Here is a 17,943-nt window from a genome sequence, read left to right as displayed (position 1 = left end):
TTCTCTCTATTTCTATCTTTTTCACTCTTTCTATCGCTCTCTCTATTTCTATCTATCTCGCTCTCTCTCTTTTTCCACTCTCCCTGTCTTTTTCTCTCTGACTCTCGCATTCTCTCACTCTCCAGAGAGTTGTTTCCTGGCTGCAGATGCTGCTGTAGTTGTGTTTTAAAGAGGACTAGGCCGGCAGACAGGCAGGTGGGGGGTGGGAGGAGGAGGGGAGAGGGGCTGAGACAGGGGCAGATGATTGGAGGCTGGGTAGGGGTGAGTGTCGGGGGTTGGGTGGTGCTGTGGGGGTGGTGTGGGGGGGAGGCTGACAGGCAGGGGCAGGCCCACGGGGAGGGATGATAGCCGTACAGTGGCAGCCGCCCCCCAACTCCCACCCACCCCCACCCCCTGCCTCCCTTTCTAGTCTCAGCCGGGGGGGAAAGGGAGGGGAGGGCAGAGGGAGGCAGGCAGGCAGGCAGGGCTGGAGGTGGGCTCCCCCAGGACCGCAGGGCTGGTCTGACAGATGGAGAGAGAACTACAGGACCCAGGCAGCCTCTGGAACACACAGGAGCCAGCTCAGTGTCAGGATAAACAATGGCTGGAGCGCTGTGAATGATGACTAGCAGCCTGGGGCTATGGCTCTCCGCAGCCTTACAAGACTCCTGTAGGACTGCCCTGGGACTGCCAGCTTGGGGAGGGCTGTCGAGGAGAGGCAAATGTATGTAAATAAATACTAAAAACACAACACATTAAAAGCTGTGTTATTATTGCCGCGTTAAATGTTAACAGGCCTTTCGAGGACAAATGCGGTGAGGCAGTCAGACAGGCAGTCAGACAGGCAGTCAGACAGACTAGTCTATAGACAGAATGAAGCAGGCAAACAGTTGCTGGTGCATTCCAAGTGAGGTTGTGTAGCAGAATGTAAAGTATAGTGTTGTGTCATGTATTGTAGTGTTGTGCCGTGTAATGTTGTGTAGGGAAGTGTGATGTGGTGTCATGTGTAATGTAGTGTAATGTTATTGTGTAGCGTAGCTCTCTGCTCCTATGAGAGCTCCTGTTGTCAGCAGCCTATCAGATGACTGTAAACAGCCTCAGGCTCCCCCGCCCGCTTTATCGCCGGGCAGAGACTGTTCTCCTCACGCCAGCTGGTGCCGCCGTCCCTTTAAAGGCACAAATAAACGGCAGGGAACGCTCGGTCTGTACTTCTGTCCATCTGCTTGAGCAGTGGTGACGTCCTCATTTTCAGAAATACATTTCGTGTCATTAACAATGACATTGGTCATGTGTAAAGTCAACCCAACCTCACAGAGAGTGGTCGGTAAGATTTACACACACAAAAGAAATCGCGAGATTTCTTACAACACTAATTATTGAGACGTAAACCGTCACATTCTTCACGAAACAGGTTGTGAGGTCGTGTTGCGACACTCTGCTGGCCTTTCTGTCTTCCTGTCTATCTGCCTCTCCTCCCACTCCAGCCTGCAGGAATCTGAATCCTGTGTGTGTGTGTGTGTGTGTGTGTGTGTGTGTGTGGGTGTGTCCTCTCTGATTTCTTCCTTAAAGTTTTTTTTCTTCTGCGGCTGGTCCCTGTGGTCGTCCGGCCCTGCGGATGATGTGAGTCGGTGGGGGAGCATATGTAATTAACCCCCCTGACCTCCAGGCCTTAACTGCTGCCTGTAGGAGGCAGGAGGCCGGCCGCGAAGGGGGACGACCCGTGGTGATCCACATGCAGGGCCTTCATTAGACACAGAGCCGTCCTGTAACAGACCTGCCTGATAGCACACACTCCGTTGTCACATGTCCACATGGGCGCAGGGAGGGAGGTGTTCGTATGCAATGATCAAAGTCCGGGGGGGGGGGGGGGAATGCACTTAGCGTGTGACCACGGAGACAGGACCAATTCTGTCTATCAGCCAGGGTATATCAGCATGTGGGTCTGAACATCCATAACTAAGAATCTTTGAAGCTTTTTGAAGTTTATGGGGAGAATATCTCATTTTAGCAGCTTTGTATAGTTTCTCTTTAGTTGGCTTGGATTCTTTAACATCTTGTCTCACCTGTTTTTTTTCTCCCTCCCCCTCTCTTCTCTTCTCCTCTCCTTTTCCCTCCCCCTCTCTTCTCTTCTCCTCTCCTTTTCCCTCCCCCTCTCTTCTCTTCTCCTCTCCTCCAGTCCCTGGATGGATTTGTATTTGCACTAAACAAGGAGGGAAGGTTCCTTTACATCTCTGAGACGGTGTCCATCTACCTGGGGCTGTCACAGGTGAGTCTCAACGACCTCATCATCTTCTCCCAGTCTCTGCTCACCTCTCTCCCGGCTTCTCTCTGGATCTTCCTCTCTCTCTAGCTCTTTCTCTCTATCTCTCCCTCTCTCTCTTTCTTGCTCTTCCGCACTAGAGAAGACAAATTAGAGCTCATTTAAAATCTCATCAGTTGGATGGCCTGATGGTAATTTAAACACCGACCAACGCTGCATATTTTATCAGGCGGCCTATTGTTGTTCATTGTCAGCTTGTTGCTAACAGGTTCTGCGCTGCCATTGGCTGGTTTCTCCCCAGCACAAGTACATGTCAATAAACAAAGACTCCATCTTGGAGGTCAAGTGGGAGGGAGGCTGACCTTGGCTTCGTTAATAGGTTCATCCTGCTGTGTTGGGTCTCCAGGGCTAGCTGGGCTGGAGCTGAGCTAGCACACAGCTCTGCTATTTCTCCAGGGCCAGCTAGGCTATAGCTGAGCTAGCAGACAGAGAGCAGGTCTAGCTGGGCGATCAATGGTCTAGCAGATAGACAGCAAGGTAAAAAACAAACACATAATCAAATAGCTAAATAACATTATTGTTGTAATGAGCCATTACAGTGACTGTAATAACATAGAGTAAGTATTTACAGGTGGTTATTGTTTGTTTGATGTGATTAGTTGAGTGCATAAGGTAATGTTGTCATAAAAAACTTATTGAGCTGGTGGAGGTCTTAAGAAGGTAACATTAAAGTCCTTGTCTCTCCACAGTCATGCAATCCTTGCCTTTGTCTCTCTAAATTAGATATAGGACACCAATATAAGCACCCAGAAAAGGCAATCAGTTTACCAAATTAAAAACTGTAAATTGTATAAGGGCCTTTGCGCTATCTACAGTATCCTCAGATTAATTCTGTAAAGATTGATTGATGATTTCTATCAAATAATTGATGAATTGTCAAACTGGTCCCCTAAGCTTTTTTGTCAGAGGCATGTAGCTGGTTATCTTGTTCCCAGTAGTTTTATCGCCTCTTTGAGGAGTGTGACAGTGATAAAAAATGGCTTGTCTTAGCCTTGTATGACTTGCTGCCATAATCCAACATGTGTACACACAGTTCCTAACCCCGCATCTTAATTGCTGTTCACTTTTCTCCACTTAATCTGTCCGCTAACCCGCTAATTCTTCTTCTTCTTTAAAAAAAATATATAGCTAATTATTTTCAGCATTAATTAGATCAGGGGGAAGGTTTAAAGCTTTTTTCAAATTGACAAGGTAATGAATTTTATGATGGCATACAAGCAGACTATCTGAGGCAGATTTATGCTAGAGAGTTTTCTAGCCTCTTCCTTCAGTGTCTGGAAATGTATGCATATCTACCAGGGTGTTAATGAAGTCATTAGCTAGAGTTGCTGTGTAATTAAAGTGCTTCCTCGCTAAAAGTATTTTTTATTCTTAATAGTAAAAGTTAATGTGCTCATCCTCTGTGTTGACAGAAAGAAAAAGAGAGAGACTAGAAAGAGAGAGAGAGAGGGGTGGGGTGACGTGAGAGAGAGACTAGAAAGAGAGAGAGAGAGGGGTGGGGTGACGTGAGAGAGAGACTAGAAAGAGAGAGAGAGAGGGGTGGGGTGACGTGAGAGAGAGAGAGAGAGAGAGAGAGAGAGACAGAGAAAAGTTGGATGGAATGAAAGATGGATCCTAGGGGTAAATGTATGCAGTTTACCTATGTGTGTTATCACCTATAGAACGAACAGAACCTTTCCTTTAACACAGCATACTGTGTAGAGGCCTGTAACACAGCATACTGTGTTACATAGTCGGTCAGAAAAGATGTCTGCTTAATGTGCTAACCCTCCTAGTTCTCTCGTCTGTGAGCGAAGCCCCAGATTGTGATGCCATGACAGGCAGGGTTGTGCCAGTGTGTGCTGGCTGGCAGTGCCCGCTCAGGGAGACAGATGGTCAGAATTACCATTTCTGTTTTGCAAATGGCGCCTAAGCCTTTGTCCTCCCCTGTAATTGCAGGTGTCTAAGGCGTACACATCTTCGTTCCCAGAGACTATCTCTGTCTTCATCCGACCGGGCTAATAAGGAGCCAAACAGACACTCTCCTCTTCTCACGCCAAGTTCACATTCCTGTCAAAACAGACATAGAGGAAACAGCTGTTTTATTCATACCGCAATTAAAACTCATCTTTACAGTACAGATACAGTTCCGATTCTGTGTATCATGACTGTAGATAGCTAATTAGTGAGGTGGTAGAGGATCCTGCTTGCTCTGCCAAGGTTTTGGGTGGTACAAGTGAGAGCAGACCACAGTCTCTGTACAGTAGCCACCCTTGGGTGAAATTGGCTTGGTGAACAACGTACATTATTGTACGTACAGGAATTTGTCGTACAGATAAGGGTTATTAACCACATAGCTGCCCATTGAAAGGCCTCTACTGCCCCAACCATTTAGACACAGTAATGACTGTGGTTAACAACTTTGTAGCGGTGCCATTAGAAAAGCAGGCAAGCAGGCAGACACAGGAAGGGAAGCAAGCAGAAGAAGAGAGGCAGGCCTGGAGACAGAAATGGGCAGACAGGCAGGCAGGCACGCAGACAGGCAGAAGCAGAAGCAGAAGCAGAGAGGCAGGCCTGGAGACAGAGATGAACATGTAGACAGGCGGACAATAAGACAGACAGACAGCTAGAGACAGACAGGCACGAAGGTGCCCAAATCAGCTAGCAGTTATCTGACCCTCTCACCCTCTCTCTTCCTGGCTGTGTTAGTGGGCCTGTGATACAAGATGGGCCAGAGACGAGGGGGCCTGCCTCTCAGCCGGTCCTGCAAGGCAGGTGCCTGCAGGGGGAAAGGAGAAATAAATGGGGAGGTGGAGAAACGGTGGTGAAAAAAAGGGAGAGGTGGAGCTGGTTGAAGTGGAGGAGGAGAATGTGGAGGAGAGAGGAGTTGGAGGAGAGAAGAGGTAGGTAAAGGGGAAGTAGGAAGAGGAGGAGGAGCGGGAGATATGGAAGAGAGGAGCGATGGAGGGAGCGATGGAGGCGCGTGGAGGTGTGACCAGCGTAGACAGCTGCCTGCAGGGTAATTGAGATGTGTGTGTTTGCTTTGTCTACCAGATGGTACTGTGTGCTTAGCCTGATAGCTAGGAAAATAATAATTGCATTATTCCGGCCAACGGAATATTAGCTTTTGGAATTCGGCCCATTCCAAGCCTCGTCGGCTCCTGCCAGCAGAGCATATGCAGAAACGCAGGGACGGGATATCCAAGGAAATTGATACATCTGGAATCCAGCTAGCAACCCTTCTGAGTCCTCATCTGTCTTCCAGGAGTAGGGCGTGTTTAACTCCTTCCAAGGTCTCTGGCAGGGCGAGACAGCATTACAGGGAGCCCCAGTATAGAGGGACCATCTGATCAGAGGCTGACATGTATAAGGGGCACCATATGGTTGACGCTACTTCTCCCATCTCTGTGTATGCGTACAGCTATTTGATTGGGTTGGCATATCTCCAGGCTTCTTCCCTTGTGTGTGTGTGTGTGTGTGTGTGTGTGTGTGTGTGTGTGTGTGTGTGTGTGTGTGTGTGTGTGTGTGTGTGTGTGTGTGTGTGTGTGTGTGTGGGTGTGTGTGTGTGTATGCCCCTCTGTGTGTGTGCATATGAGTGTGTGTGCGCTCATGCATGAGTGTGTGTGTGTATGCATTCATATGTGTGTGTGTGTGTTTGCATGTGTCTGTGTGCGTCTGTGTGTGCGTGTGCGTTTGCATGTGGCTGTGTGCGTCTGTGTGTGTGTGTGTGTGTGTGTGTGTGTGTGTGTGTGTGTGTGCGCGCGCGTGCATGTATGTTTGTGTGTGTGGGTGTGCGTCTGTGTGTGTGTAGTAGAAGTGTTTCCCTCCTTCATGAAACAAGGCCTGCCTTTTAAAGCAGAGCGACACCGGTTAGCCTTGGCTGCCCCGCGCCTATTCAGCCCCGCGCTGAGTAGAGGCTTTTCCAATTGTGAAGCTGGAATTGAATGTAGACATCTGCTGGGCTTTAAGTGACAGGGCCCTTGCCTACACAGAGGGCCATTTGAAAGCCACCAGGAGCCTGATACCTCTACCAGCCACCCCCCGACACAGACACACACACCCTGATCCCTTCACGCCTCCCTCCATTTCCATTGCAGAAGGACCGGATAGGCTGCAACACCACACAACCACGATCACATACGCACACACACACACACACACACACACCCTGCCTGCTCCCAGAGGATCTCGGCCAAGTGGGGATGGGGAATATTGAATGTATTAGCATAAATGTCTACCAGAATGTCTGATCACATCTTTGTGCTCCCATCAGTCCCTGTCTCCCTTTATCCCTCATTCGAACACACACACACACACACACACACACATGCTCATTTCCCCGTCATGCACACTCCCTACACATCACATTCCTATACACACTCCACTTTCTCTTTCTCTCTCTCTTTTTGTGTTTCTCACACACACTCGCCACCCGACACACACATAACACACACACACACACACTCTCCAAACTCCCAGTGCTCGACAGTTTTCGGTTGGTACTTGTTCCCGGCCTGATTGCGAATTATTCAGACATAGTTTCCCTGAAAAAATGTGACAACTGAATTATCTTAGTTTAAGCATATTTTATATTGCCCAGATCAATAAATAATACTGGATGTGTTTTCACATTGTAATAATTGTAATACTGTCTTAGAGCTAAATTCAGACGAAACATTAAGTATTAATTATATTTTGCAAATAATATTTGTCCATTATGTCCATTGTATTCCTTTCCATTCATTACAAGTTTTGCATAGTCAAACCTTTCATTTTCCTTGAGTTCTCAAACCAGTGTAGTCATCTGGTGTTCTTCTCTGTGGCCGTTCAGTCGTAAGCTAGAGATGTGGGCTCCCTCCTCACAAGCTGACCTCTGCAGCTGATCTGAACCAAATGGCCTATTATCTATCAAACACAGTGCCCGGCCTCGCCTCACTAAGCTGCTCTCTCGCTTTAAACAGCCTATCAGGGCAGCCGGCCAGAGTTCTCCTAAATGGGTAATAAGCATTCTTTTATTTATGGTGTTGTGGAGCGACAGAGAGAGGCCATTTGCATGTGGCCTAGCCAGGGAGGCTGAAGGAGACAGGGGCAGAGGAAGGTCGTGTTTAATTGAGCCACCTCGCTGAACCTGCTGCCCCCACGGACCACCCCCCCCCTCTCTCCTACAGCCCCCCCCCCCCCCCCCCCCGCCCTCCCTCCCTTCCTACCTCTGCAGCCCCCCTCCCTTAGTATTGAATGGAAACAAGAACAGGTCTGTCACTCTACTCCAGTGCGTGCACACACACCCACACTCGACTGCTCTCTGTCTCTCTCGCTCACACGCGCACATCACCACCACACACACGACCCCACCTCCCACATCCAACCCCCCCCCCCCCACACACACACACACACACACACACACTCACACACACATACATCTTCTTTCCCACTTCTGCTCCCACTGTAGAATATCACCAGCAGACTGACAGTCTACTATCTGGCCGTGAAATTCCACTGTAAAAATATTTTATGTCCCTTTCAGCTCGTAATTGATTGGACTGGATCGTATGCCACCGTGCAATTATGATATTTATAATTGGTAGTATAGAAGGGCCAATTATGTTTGGTAAGTACAGCAAATCATGCATGATAACGCAATGAGATAACGTTGTGCTATAGTGATCATAATGATGAATAAAAAACACCTGCAACATTCAAGCATACAAGCCGCAGTCCTCTACCCTACAATAGAGCCAATAAAAAATATATACAGAAGAGTCTGGAAACAGGACCTAGGAGTTATTACTGGTGTCGTCTGGTACGGCACATACAGATACCTGGCTTTAGAGAAAACAGGGAGATGGAGAACAAATGAGAAAATAAGCAGAGAGAGAGAGAGAGAGAGAGAGTGAGAGAGAGTGAGAGAGACAGAGAGAGAGAGAGAGAGAGAGAGAGAGAGAGAGAGAGAGAGAGAGAGAGAGAGAGAGAGAGAGTGATGTACTGCTTGTACACGGCAGACGCACACCAAACACCAACAGAAGAACATCATCAATTCACAACATTTAAATTGATAAATGCTCAGAGCCAAAGACTACAAGGGCACTTTGAAAAGCAAATAAGGAACCTGGTAGAGAAATTGATTTTTTCCCCCTGAAAATGACTGCATGATGCATCATTTGACTGTGCTTCGTCCGAGTGGCTGACAGAGATAATGGAGGCGGTCCCTAGGGTGACCTTATCGTACACACCAGGGCAGGCCAGCGAGGGATGTCTGTGTGTGCACGTCAAGGAGGAAGAGGGAGGGAGGGACGGAGATGGAGGGAAGGAGAGAGAAGAAGTTTCCTGTCAGCTCCCCTCCATCTTGATATCGAGCCAGAGGCGTTGTGGGAGAACAAAAACCAGAAAGAGAGAGAGAAAAAAGACAACAGTTTGAATTTAATTGAATGCATTTGAAATTAGTATTCTGGAATTTATATGCAAAGCTGATTGTTCTGAAATGCCCTTGTCCTTGTCAGATATTCTCAGCAGTCCAATTGTCTCCTTTTATCAGACAAAAGTTCTCATTGGAGGTTTGTGGCTGCTCTGCAGTTAGAGGATGCTATTGTACTCGCGGGGAGGGGAAGTTGTCTGGGCGATAGCCACAACTGGTAAACACACAATCCGAAGCAACATTTCCAAGGTCAAACACTGAATGTGTTTTATCCCGTAGCTGTATATTCTTTCTCCATTCCTGGGTCGTCTGTTGCTCTGCCAGACCAGCCCTGCGTGTGTGCCGTTGCTCTGTCGCTGCGTCTGGCTGGGAGACGGTAAATAAAACATGGCTGTGTATAGGGCTGTATCCCATAGGTTAGCCAATATCTGGCAGGCCCCAGAACTAAACAGGAAATGGAGCTTTAGGCGTCTGTCAGAGAAATGTATGAGCTAGCTTCTAAACATCCCTTTTAGCTCTTCCCCGCTGCCAAGGCAGTGCTCCTTCTATGGCTTGTGCTGTCCTATGTGGCCACCAGGAGGCTAGGGCGTCGCAGGGCGAGTGTAGATAGGCAGACCACTGGAGGAAACACATGCGTTGGTAGAAGGCTGTGAGGATTTAGCTCTCTGGACCAGGTTCTAAAAGAACACATTTACCAACAAGTGGTCGGGAGGTGTTTTTGGCTGGGCGTGAATACGACAGATGGTACCGGTAGAACTGTGCAACATGCACATGTCGGGGATGTGCAGAGACACTCTCACAAACACATGCTCACATACATTAACACAGGCAGAGATGATGACGCACACACACACACACACAGAACGTATATCGCATCAGAGTGTCTACCTATCATCTCTCTTGATAAGCAACAATACCCAGATTTATTTCCATCTGTCAGATCATCTCCAGACTGATAGGCGCGCTCCTTTCGACTCCCATCTCTTCCCCACCCTTATTAATATGTGGAGGCTGATCGGAGAGATATCATTGCCCGTATGCTTCTCTATCCACCCTCCAGTCTTTCATCTGCAGGGAACTGGGGAATAGAAAACCGTGTCTGAGAGGGAATCCTAGATAAAGTTAGCTGGGATTATTAAATGTTAAAACAGCCTTAATTTGATCCCTGTTTGTAGTGTGCTAAATTCAAGCTGATGTCACTGATGAAAATTCATGGCAATTTAGTTTTGTTCAAAGCAGATAAAGATTAGTGCTATATTTTAACATAATATACCAATAATTATAAACTACTGAGCGCTGCACGGTTATTTTTGTTAATATTAATACATTATCATCACATCATTATTACTATTACTACTTTTACTAATGTATCAACATATAAATATATACATACAAAACAGTAAGGTCTATTTACATAAGATAGAGATAGAGAGTAAGAAAGAGCGATGTCTAACAATAAAATGGCAACAAGGGGAGATATTTGTGTGGATGAATATAAACTTTTAATGAAATGAAAATATTTTTTTCCTCCTCTTGTCTCTCACTCTACCAACCGAAACACATTAACCCCTTACTGTTCTTCTCTGTTTCCTCCACTGGGCTTCAGAGTCGGAGCGACCTGACACTTGACACTGAAGGCAAACTCCCCAAAGTTGAATTTACTGCAGTGTTTTAATTTAATGTTGGATGTCGAACATATAAAGAGATCAGAGTGGCACTAGAGCTGAAAATTTATGCCTTTTTTATTGGAGGCCCGGTGGAGGATAGAGAGGGGGGGGGAGGGGGGAGGGCAGGGAGGGGGGGAAGTGGCTGCATTTAGAGAGGGGACCTCGTATTTCTCACACACACACACACACACCACACATACACACACACACACACACACACACACACAGCCCAGTAAGCATGGGGAGTATTAGCAGTCTGAAGCTGGCCTGGAATATCATAAGACATTAGTGCTGGTGATGCTAGTGGAATGTGGATTGATGGGAATGGGACTTAGTGGTGTGGGGGCTTGACATGTATGAAAAAAGCCTGTAGAAGTCACTTAATACAATGTGACCAAACACACTGAGCACACATCTCAGCATATCCATCATATCATATCATCAATATTTCCAGTGAACTTTCAAATTGCCATTTCCTCTAACAGGAAAGTTCACATTGGAGTATAAATTCCCTATCAAAGGCCGTGGCTGTAGCGCCTCTTTAACAGCAAGTGGTATCCATTAGGCACAGAGCAGCCCCATTCTCCACAGCCGGGGCCATAAACCCAGTAATAACCTGTTTTATCCGAGCCGGGGTCGCTGGCGTAATGTGACACCTCCACCTCCGGCGCGGGCGGAGAGGGAGTGGAGACACTGCCGTAATCTCCTGCCTGTATTAGAGGCAGGGAAGCCATCAGAGGGGGCTCTAACACGCTGTGATGAGCCAGAGGGAGGCGGGGGGGGGGGGGGGGGGGGGGGGTAGAGCAGGGGGTGAGGGGGGCGGGGGGGGGGCAGGATTGGGAGAATAGGAGATGAGACCTGACCCTCTCAGAGAGGGAGCACACTGCCCCCCCCCCTCACCCCCTCCTTGAGGGCCATCCCACTTTCGGATTTCTCACTTTAGAGAATAAAAGCATGCAGTGAGTATTAAGGAACAAGGAGGGAGAGGAGGCAGTGTAGGGTTGAGCTTCAGACGTTGTGTGTGACCACAAGTGTGTTTGTGTGTGTGTGTTTGTGTGTGTGTACGTGTGTGTACGTGTATGTGTGACCACACGTCTCTGGGTGTGTGCATGTGTGTGTGTGTGTAACCACAGGTGTCTTGGTGCGCACATATACGTGTTAGTGTGTCAACGAGGGGATCGAACTCAAGTCTTTACTTAACGGCTAAGAAGACATGTTAACAGATGAAGTGTGTGTGCCGAGGGCCAAACCTTCTTCGATGGACCCATTCCTGGGACGCCAGAGTTGTCCGTTCAACACACTCCTAATGGCCTTGCAGTTGTCCCTAATGCGCCTATACATAGTTTATTTTCCATGATGGATCCCACAACTATTATCTGGCCTTATTTACATGAGCTTTACAAATGAAGGCTAATTAGTTAGCCTTAATGATGCCACTCGGTGACGCTGCCTCTCAGGTCCCACCGCTGGGAGATAACAGGAAGGACATTAGCTTCCAGGATTCCACCAAATGTCAGGGCTACTTTGTGTCCGTGGATGATAACTCCATTCAAGTATTATCGTAGTAAACACCTGCAGTGTGGCACGAGAGAGGCCTGGGGGGTGTGGGGGGAGGGAGGTGTGTGTTTTGGGGGGGGGGGGGGGTAATTAGTAATGAATCAATAAGGAGCGGCAAAAAGGATAGAGAGAGAAAGTGATTGTATAAAACTGGCCTGTGTGCATATGCTGCGGAAGATAAACATTTACACACAAAAAAACACACGTCCTCCCGACTCATCTGGACTGCAAACAGTAACACGCAACCTAACCCCAGCAGTACAGTGCAAACCACGCGACATATCACCAAACCCCACAGATCTGTCTGTCTCTCTATTTTCTCTCAGCTTGGCTATTACACCTCTGGAACCCCCATCTAGACTCCCATCTAAGGGTTGACAGGGCCCCTCCTCCCCCCCCCCCCCCCAGTGAGGGATTGTGGGGGAACCCCGTTCCATTTCTTACCCCCCTACCCCCCACGGCCCTCTGAGACAGAAGGCAGGAGTGCTATGATGCATGTCAGCTAAATCCCTCCACAGAGAGAGAGAAAGAGAGAGAGAGAGAGAGAGAGAGAGAGAGAGAATAGATAGATTTAGGGAGAGAAAGTGGAGGATGAAAAGCTCGGACCAGAATATCGAGTGTAGAAGAGACAGAGAGCACTTGAGGAAGGACATCTCATTCCAGACGTCCCGTAATGTGGGATAAAGACATTTGAATCACATATGGCAAAGTGGGAATGGTCTACCTCCACTTAAATCCTCTCATTTAAGTGCAAATAGGTGTCATTTTGGAGGGGCCCAAGCAGCTGCTTGGCTGTGTCACTCTAACTAGATTTGACCATGAGTGGCCGTGTGTGTGTGTCTGTATGCGTGTGTGTGTGTGTCTGTATGCGTGTGTGTGTGTGTGCCTGAGTGTGTGTGTGTTGGCTTGCTTTGCGAGCATGTGGGTGTGCGGTGGAGCTCAAACTAAATTCTCTTACATTTAACCACGGACCCCGGCGTGTTGATGGAAGATCACAGTGATGGATGAGGGTGTGTGTGAGCCTCACCGTATGCACCGAGAGAGGCTTCGACCGTCCCCGTGGAACGAGTGGATCCTGTCACAGGACGGGACACGTGGGGACCCTCGCTGCATCTGGAGTTGGGCCAGAGGTCAGGTCTTATTACCGGGGCTGTGCTTAAAAAAAAGCTCTCCCCTGTATTTTGGCCTTGTTTTATTTGTTAATGACAGGAGTGTTTAGGAAAGTAACCCGAGCATGGCGCTGGGGCCTGGCTGCTGCGGGCTGGCTGCTGCGGCCTGGCTGCTGTGGGCTGGCTGCTGTGGGCTGGCTGCTGTGGGCTGGCTGCTGTGGGCTGGCTGCTGTGGGCTGGCTGCTGCGGCCTGGCTGCTGTGGGCTGGCTGCTGTGGGCTGGCTGGCTGCTGTGGGCTGGCTGGCTGCTGTGGGCTGGCTGCTGCGGGCTGGCTGGCTGCTGCGGGCTGGCTGGCTGCTGCGGGCTGGCTGGCTGCTGCGGGCCCGATGTTCACCTGAGGCGGCAGCTTCGTCCTCGCCACCCACCAGCGCCCCCGCTCTCGTGTTTGCTGTGGTTGTTCAGTCAGGGACGAGTCTGGTCAGAGGCGCTGGGCCTCTCAGCTGCTCAGTGTTCAACAGGGCAAAGTGTTTGACCCGAGAGGTCCTTATCGGGCGTTTTCTTTCAGTTTACATCATGCTGTTTTTGGACCCTGCACCTGGCCCCTCAGGACTGGGCCGCTCGGCCACGCCACGCCTGAATCTGGCTCCGGATTACGGAGCAGATGGCCGACGCGTCGCGCAAGAATTTGTCTCGTTGTCTGACCTTGGGTTGTCCTCCAGAGTTGGACGATCAACTCAACCTTACTCAGTCCGAGGAGCTGGACACATACATTATTCATACTGTGGAGAAGTGTTGTGGCAGATTAATCATTGACGGTAAATACTTGCGTCACGTGCATTCGCCTTGTATATTTTACGGGAAGTAGAACAGCTTTTCTGTTTCCACTCCATGTGAACTATTCTGTTTCATAGTGAGAGGGTCATCAATCTATCTGTGAGTGTTATCCAGGTAGACTTGTCTTAGTGTTGAGCTACGTGTGGTTGAATGTGAGTGTAGGTTTGAAATATGGATTCAGTGTTGTAGATGGAGTAATTGACAGTGACACTATCATGACCCCCCCCCCCACCCTGTTTGATTACAATCATTATTTTCTTATTTCCTATTCTCTTTGTGCTTAGATTCTACATTATAAATGTGATGAAAGTTTAATGAGCGATGATTGTCATCAGTTTGTTTCAAAACAGCTAAGTTTGTTATTCAGAAGCGTGAATTTTTCCTTTTCAACCAAAACTCTTTTTTTCCCCATGTGATAAAGTAGTATTAATAATACAGAGTGGATTGGTTACTTTATAGTTTTGTTTCCATTGTATTTTTTTAAGACTCAACTTGAAATATTGCCTGCCTTTAAACCACATTGCGAGGGTCAAATCCACAAACTCAACCTCCACATTATTTAATTTTTTTTAACTTTCCTATCCTCTGAACAGAATGTCAAGCGTACAGTATTATATTGTTGCTATCCAGGTTGTTTATAGTTCATCCAGGGAGGGTTTTCCTGTGTAGCTCTGTAGAACATGGCAACCCAGTTCCTTCCATGGTAATTCATTTCACCATGTCCCCTCTGGGTAAAATAATCTGTGTTTGTATGCTTTTCATGTTTTTCTCTCGGCATAATTTAAATGAAATTGGAAAGAGAAAACCGTTTGACAGAATTATTGCATTTTACAGTACAGAGCCTGCGATGTGTTCTCTATTATCTTACTTTAACCTACCTGCTACAGCGTAGTCAGCGCGACAGCCTGTGGGTCTTTAAAGGATGATACCTACAAGAGAGTCACAAAAACACCTCAAATATAGTTACAAATCCGCGTGATAACATTTCTTGCCTAGTATTTTCACATTGGTTTTTACGTAAGATGATTTTTACCTCTTTAGGGATTGTTTGGAGTCAAAAGTACGATGGGTATGTCATCTGGCAGGGGTTACCATGACGGTTGTGTCCTCAGCAGATTGGTATATATTGCGGTGAGCTGGTGTTGCTCTGTGTCTGGTGCCGAACTCCACATCCATAAACATTGGAATCCTGTCTCTGATGGAGACGGGGGTTTTCTGTGGTCACAGAGGACCCTCCACTGATCCCCTGCTGGTCCTCAAGGTGATTTCCACACGAATAAAGATTTGTCTGAGACGGGCATAAGCCAGTCCTGGTCACCAGGGGTTTCTGCCCTGCTTTAATTCAAGTTCAGATCTCTCTACAGTTTCATTTTCAAAGTCGAAAAATAAATGTCAGGGTGGAGTGTCCAACCTTTTCTTTTCCGATGGAAATGGATAGCTGTATTAACTCTTCTGATTATCCTGGCATTTCACAGTAGCCAGGACTCACACCTCTGGATCAATATCCTGGTAATGGAACACAAAGAGAAAGAAACACACACACTTTTACTTTCCTTCTCTCTCTCTCTCTCTCTCTCTCTCTCTCTCTCTCTCTCTCTCTCTCTCTCTCTCTCTCTCTCTCTCTCAGTCTCTCTCTCTCACACACACACAGTGAAAACACTCGCTCATGTTTCTCATTGGGGTTTTTTGTATAGGAAACACAAGAACAAATCAGAATGCAAGCGGACGGTTTCATTTGCATATCCTATACGGTCTATTCCACATGTACAAACACAAAGAATAAATCGAATGTCACCCCGGAAGAATCCCATGGCTTTATCAACTCTTAAATAAACTGTCTTTGTCAGGAGCCCAAAAAAAGTTACTTAATTTAGTTCTTATTATCGTCGATGGGGGGGTGACGGGGGTGATGGGGGATTTCCGGAGCCCCTCCCCATCTCAAGATGCTCCTAGTCTGGGTAGCAGAGGACAGTCAGTCCCTCTGGCTCGGCTGGACCACTGTGTTGCTCATCGGACCGTTGTTTTGTGTTATTTCATTAAATATTTTCTATTTCATCGAAACAACTTGTTTTTCCCCCTCATCTCCCAATCCCCCCCAATCCACTCTTTTCCCCCCCTTTGTCCCCCTTCTGTTCATTCCGGTTGCTCGGTAGAGGAATAGGAGTTTGCGAGCTGATATGATGTTTCCTCGCTCTCGGCGTGGCCTAGCGTGGCTCCTAACTGTAATTTACTTTTCTCTCCCCATCGCCTCCAGACTGGCCGCGCGCCGCTCGGCTGAGTGATGTGTTAATCCATTATGTTCTTCAGACAAGTGTATCGACCAGTACAAACAGACTGGAGGGCACAGGCCTAAATGAAAGCCCTAGTTTCCCCCTGAATCATTTAACTGGCTCCCCCAGACCTGGAGGCAGCCTGAACACAGGCAGCACAACAGCCTGCCTCCCCTTCTCCCTGCCTCCTCCCCTCTTCCCCTCCTCCCCTTCTCCCTGCCTCCTCCCCTCTTCCCCTCCTCCCCTCCTCCCCTTCTCCCTGCCTTCTTCCCCTCCTCCCCGCCCTCCCCATCCTCCCCTCCTCCCCTACTCCCCTCCTCCCCCTCCTCCTCCCCTCCTCCCCCTCCTCCCCCTCCTCCTCTCCTCCCCTCCTCCCCCTTCTCCCCTTCTCCCCGCCTTCCCACTCTCCTCCCCATTCCCCTGCCTTTCTATGCCCCTCCCTCCCTTCCTCTCTTCCTCCCCTCCTCCCTGATTCCCATCCTCCTCGCTGCTGAATATACATTAAGAAAGCATTAAAGCTGGTTGGACAGCTACAGGCTGCAGAGACACAGTCAGACAGAGATAAAGGGTAAAGAGACGAGGGGGGAGATGATGAGCCAACGTCTGTCTTACCCCTTAACTTGTTTTATCCTCCTTCCTCCTCTGTCCTCCTGTCTCATGCCTCCTCCTATCTCCATCTCCTCCTCCTCATATCTCCTCCTCTTTCTCCTCCTATCTCCTTCTCCCCCTCCTCCTATGTCCCTACCCACTGTCTCATTGTTTGCCTATATCTGTGTGAGCAGATTATCCTTTATGATTTCATTTTATTGCATTTCCTCAAATCTGATAAATAAGCCTGTGATATGATAAATATCGCCATACCATATATAATGGAATATTATATTCTGAATGTAACCTCTCTACAACAGCTTGGGGTAAATATACACTTCAATAAACACACCACCTACCTCCCACCTCATCCCTGTCACGCACACACACATCCAGTACAGTACAACTGCTCTCCCTGTGTTCCCAGAGTCCCAGTGTGCCCATTGAGAGCACTGTGGCCCATCTGCCAGAACTTTAATGTTGTACACACCCTGGGTTCAGCTGCTGTGTTTAACCAGCCATCCCCCCCCCCCCCCCCCCACACACACACACACACACACACACAACATACTGTATTTCATCTATAACAAGACCGGGCCAATGACTTAACACACACCCACTGGGGATCAAACCTGCATCTCTTTCTCTCTCCAAGCATCAACCTGGAGGTCATGGTTTTAGTCTGACTTGTGACACCCTCATTATGGGAACAGGAAACCTTAACCGCCCGCATTGCCCACACACACACACCAGTCTGTGTGCTTGGTGAGATGTCGAACATTTGTAGTCCTCGCATCCTCCTGAGTGCTTCTCAGAGAGCAGCGGCAGAGACGTCTTTGTTAGCTCCGCTCATTACAACTCATCCGTTTAGCAGGAGTTGATAACTGGGCGAGCAGAGGAACCCTGCGATTCGCTGTGACACCCCCATTAATTACGAGCTAATTGAGACACGAACGCCGGTGCGTTTGTTTCGAGGCACGGGGCTCCCCCAGCTCCTCATCTCCACAGCCTGTACCAGCATCTCCCCCCCTGACTCCCAGAAGACAGGCTCTCCTGAGTCTACTGGTTTCTTCGAGTGAAGCCGTCTCACCCAAAACAGCCAGACTCATCACGCCTCTTCTCGTTTATTTCCTTTCACACTCCCCTTCCTCTCTCTCTCTCTCTCTCTCTCTCTCTCTTTGTGTCTATTTCTGTCTCTCTCTGTCACAAAGTCATACACACTCCTACC

At 48.3% G+C, this 17,943-nt stretch overlaps 1 protein-coding gene across 1 annotated transcript in view; it reads right to left on the bottom strand.

The window, feature by feature from the left end:
- Nucleotides 1-10,872: 10,872 nt before the first annotated feature.
- The window catches only part of akap6 (A kinase (PRKA) anchor protein 6), a 64,370-nt gene continuing 57,299 nt past the window's right edge, over nucleotides 10,873-17,943 (bottom strand). The window contains 3 exon segments of the mRNA XM_067243258.1: nucleotides 10,873-11,067; nucleotides 13,143-13,471; nucleotides 14,736-14,770. Coding sequence (XP_067099359.1) covers nucleotides 10,873-11,067; nucleotides 13,143-13,471; nucleotides 14,736-14,770 — 559 coding nt within the window.

The sequence above is a fragment of the Osmerus mordax genome, chromosome 9 (genome assembly GCF_038355195.1).
Source record: "Osmerus mordax isolate fOsmMor3 chromosome 9, fOsmMor3.pri, whole genome shotgun sequence".
Classification (NCBI taxonomy): Eukaryota; Metazoa; Chordata; class Actinopteri; order Osmeriformes; family Osmeridae; genus Osmerus; species Osmerus mordax.
This window is presented reverse-complemented; position numbering and strand designations above follow the sequence as displayed.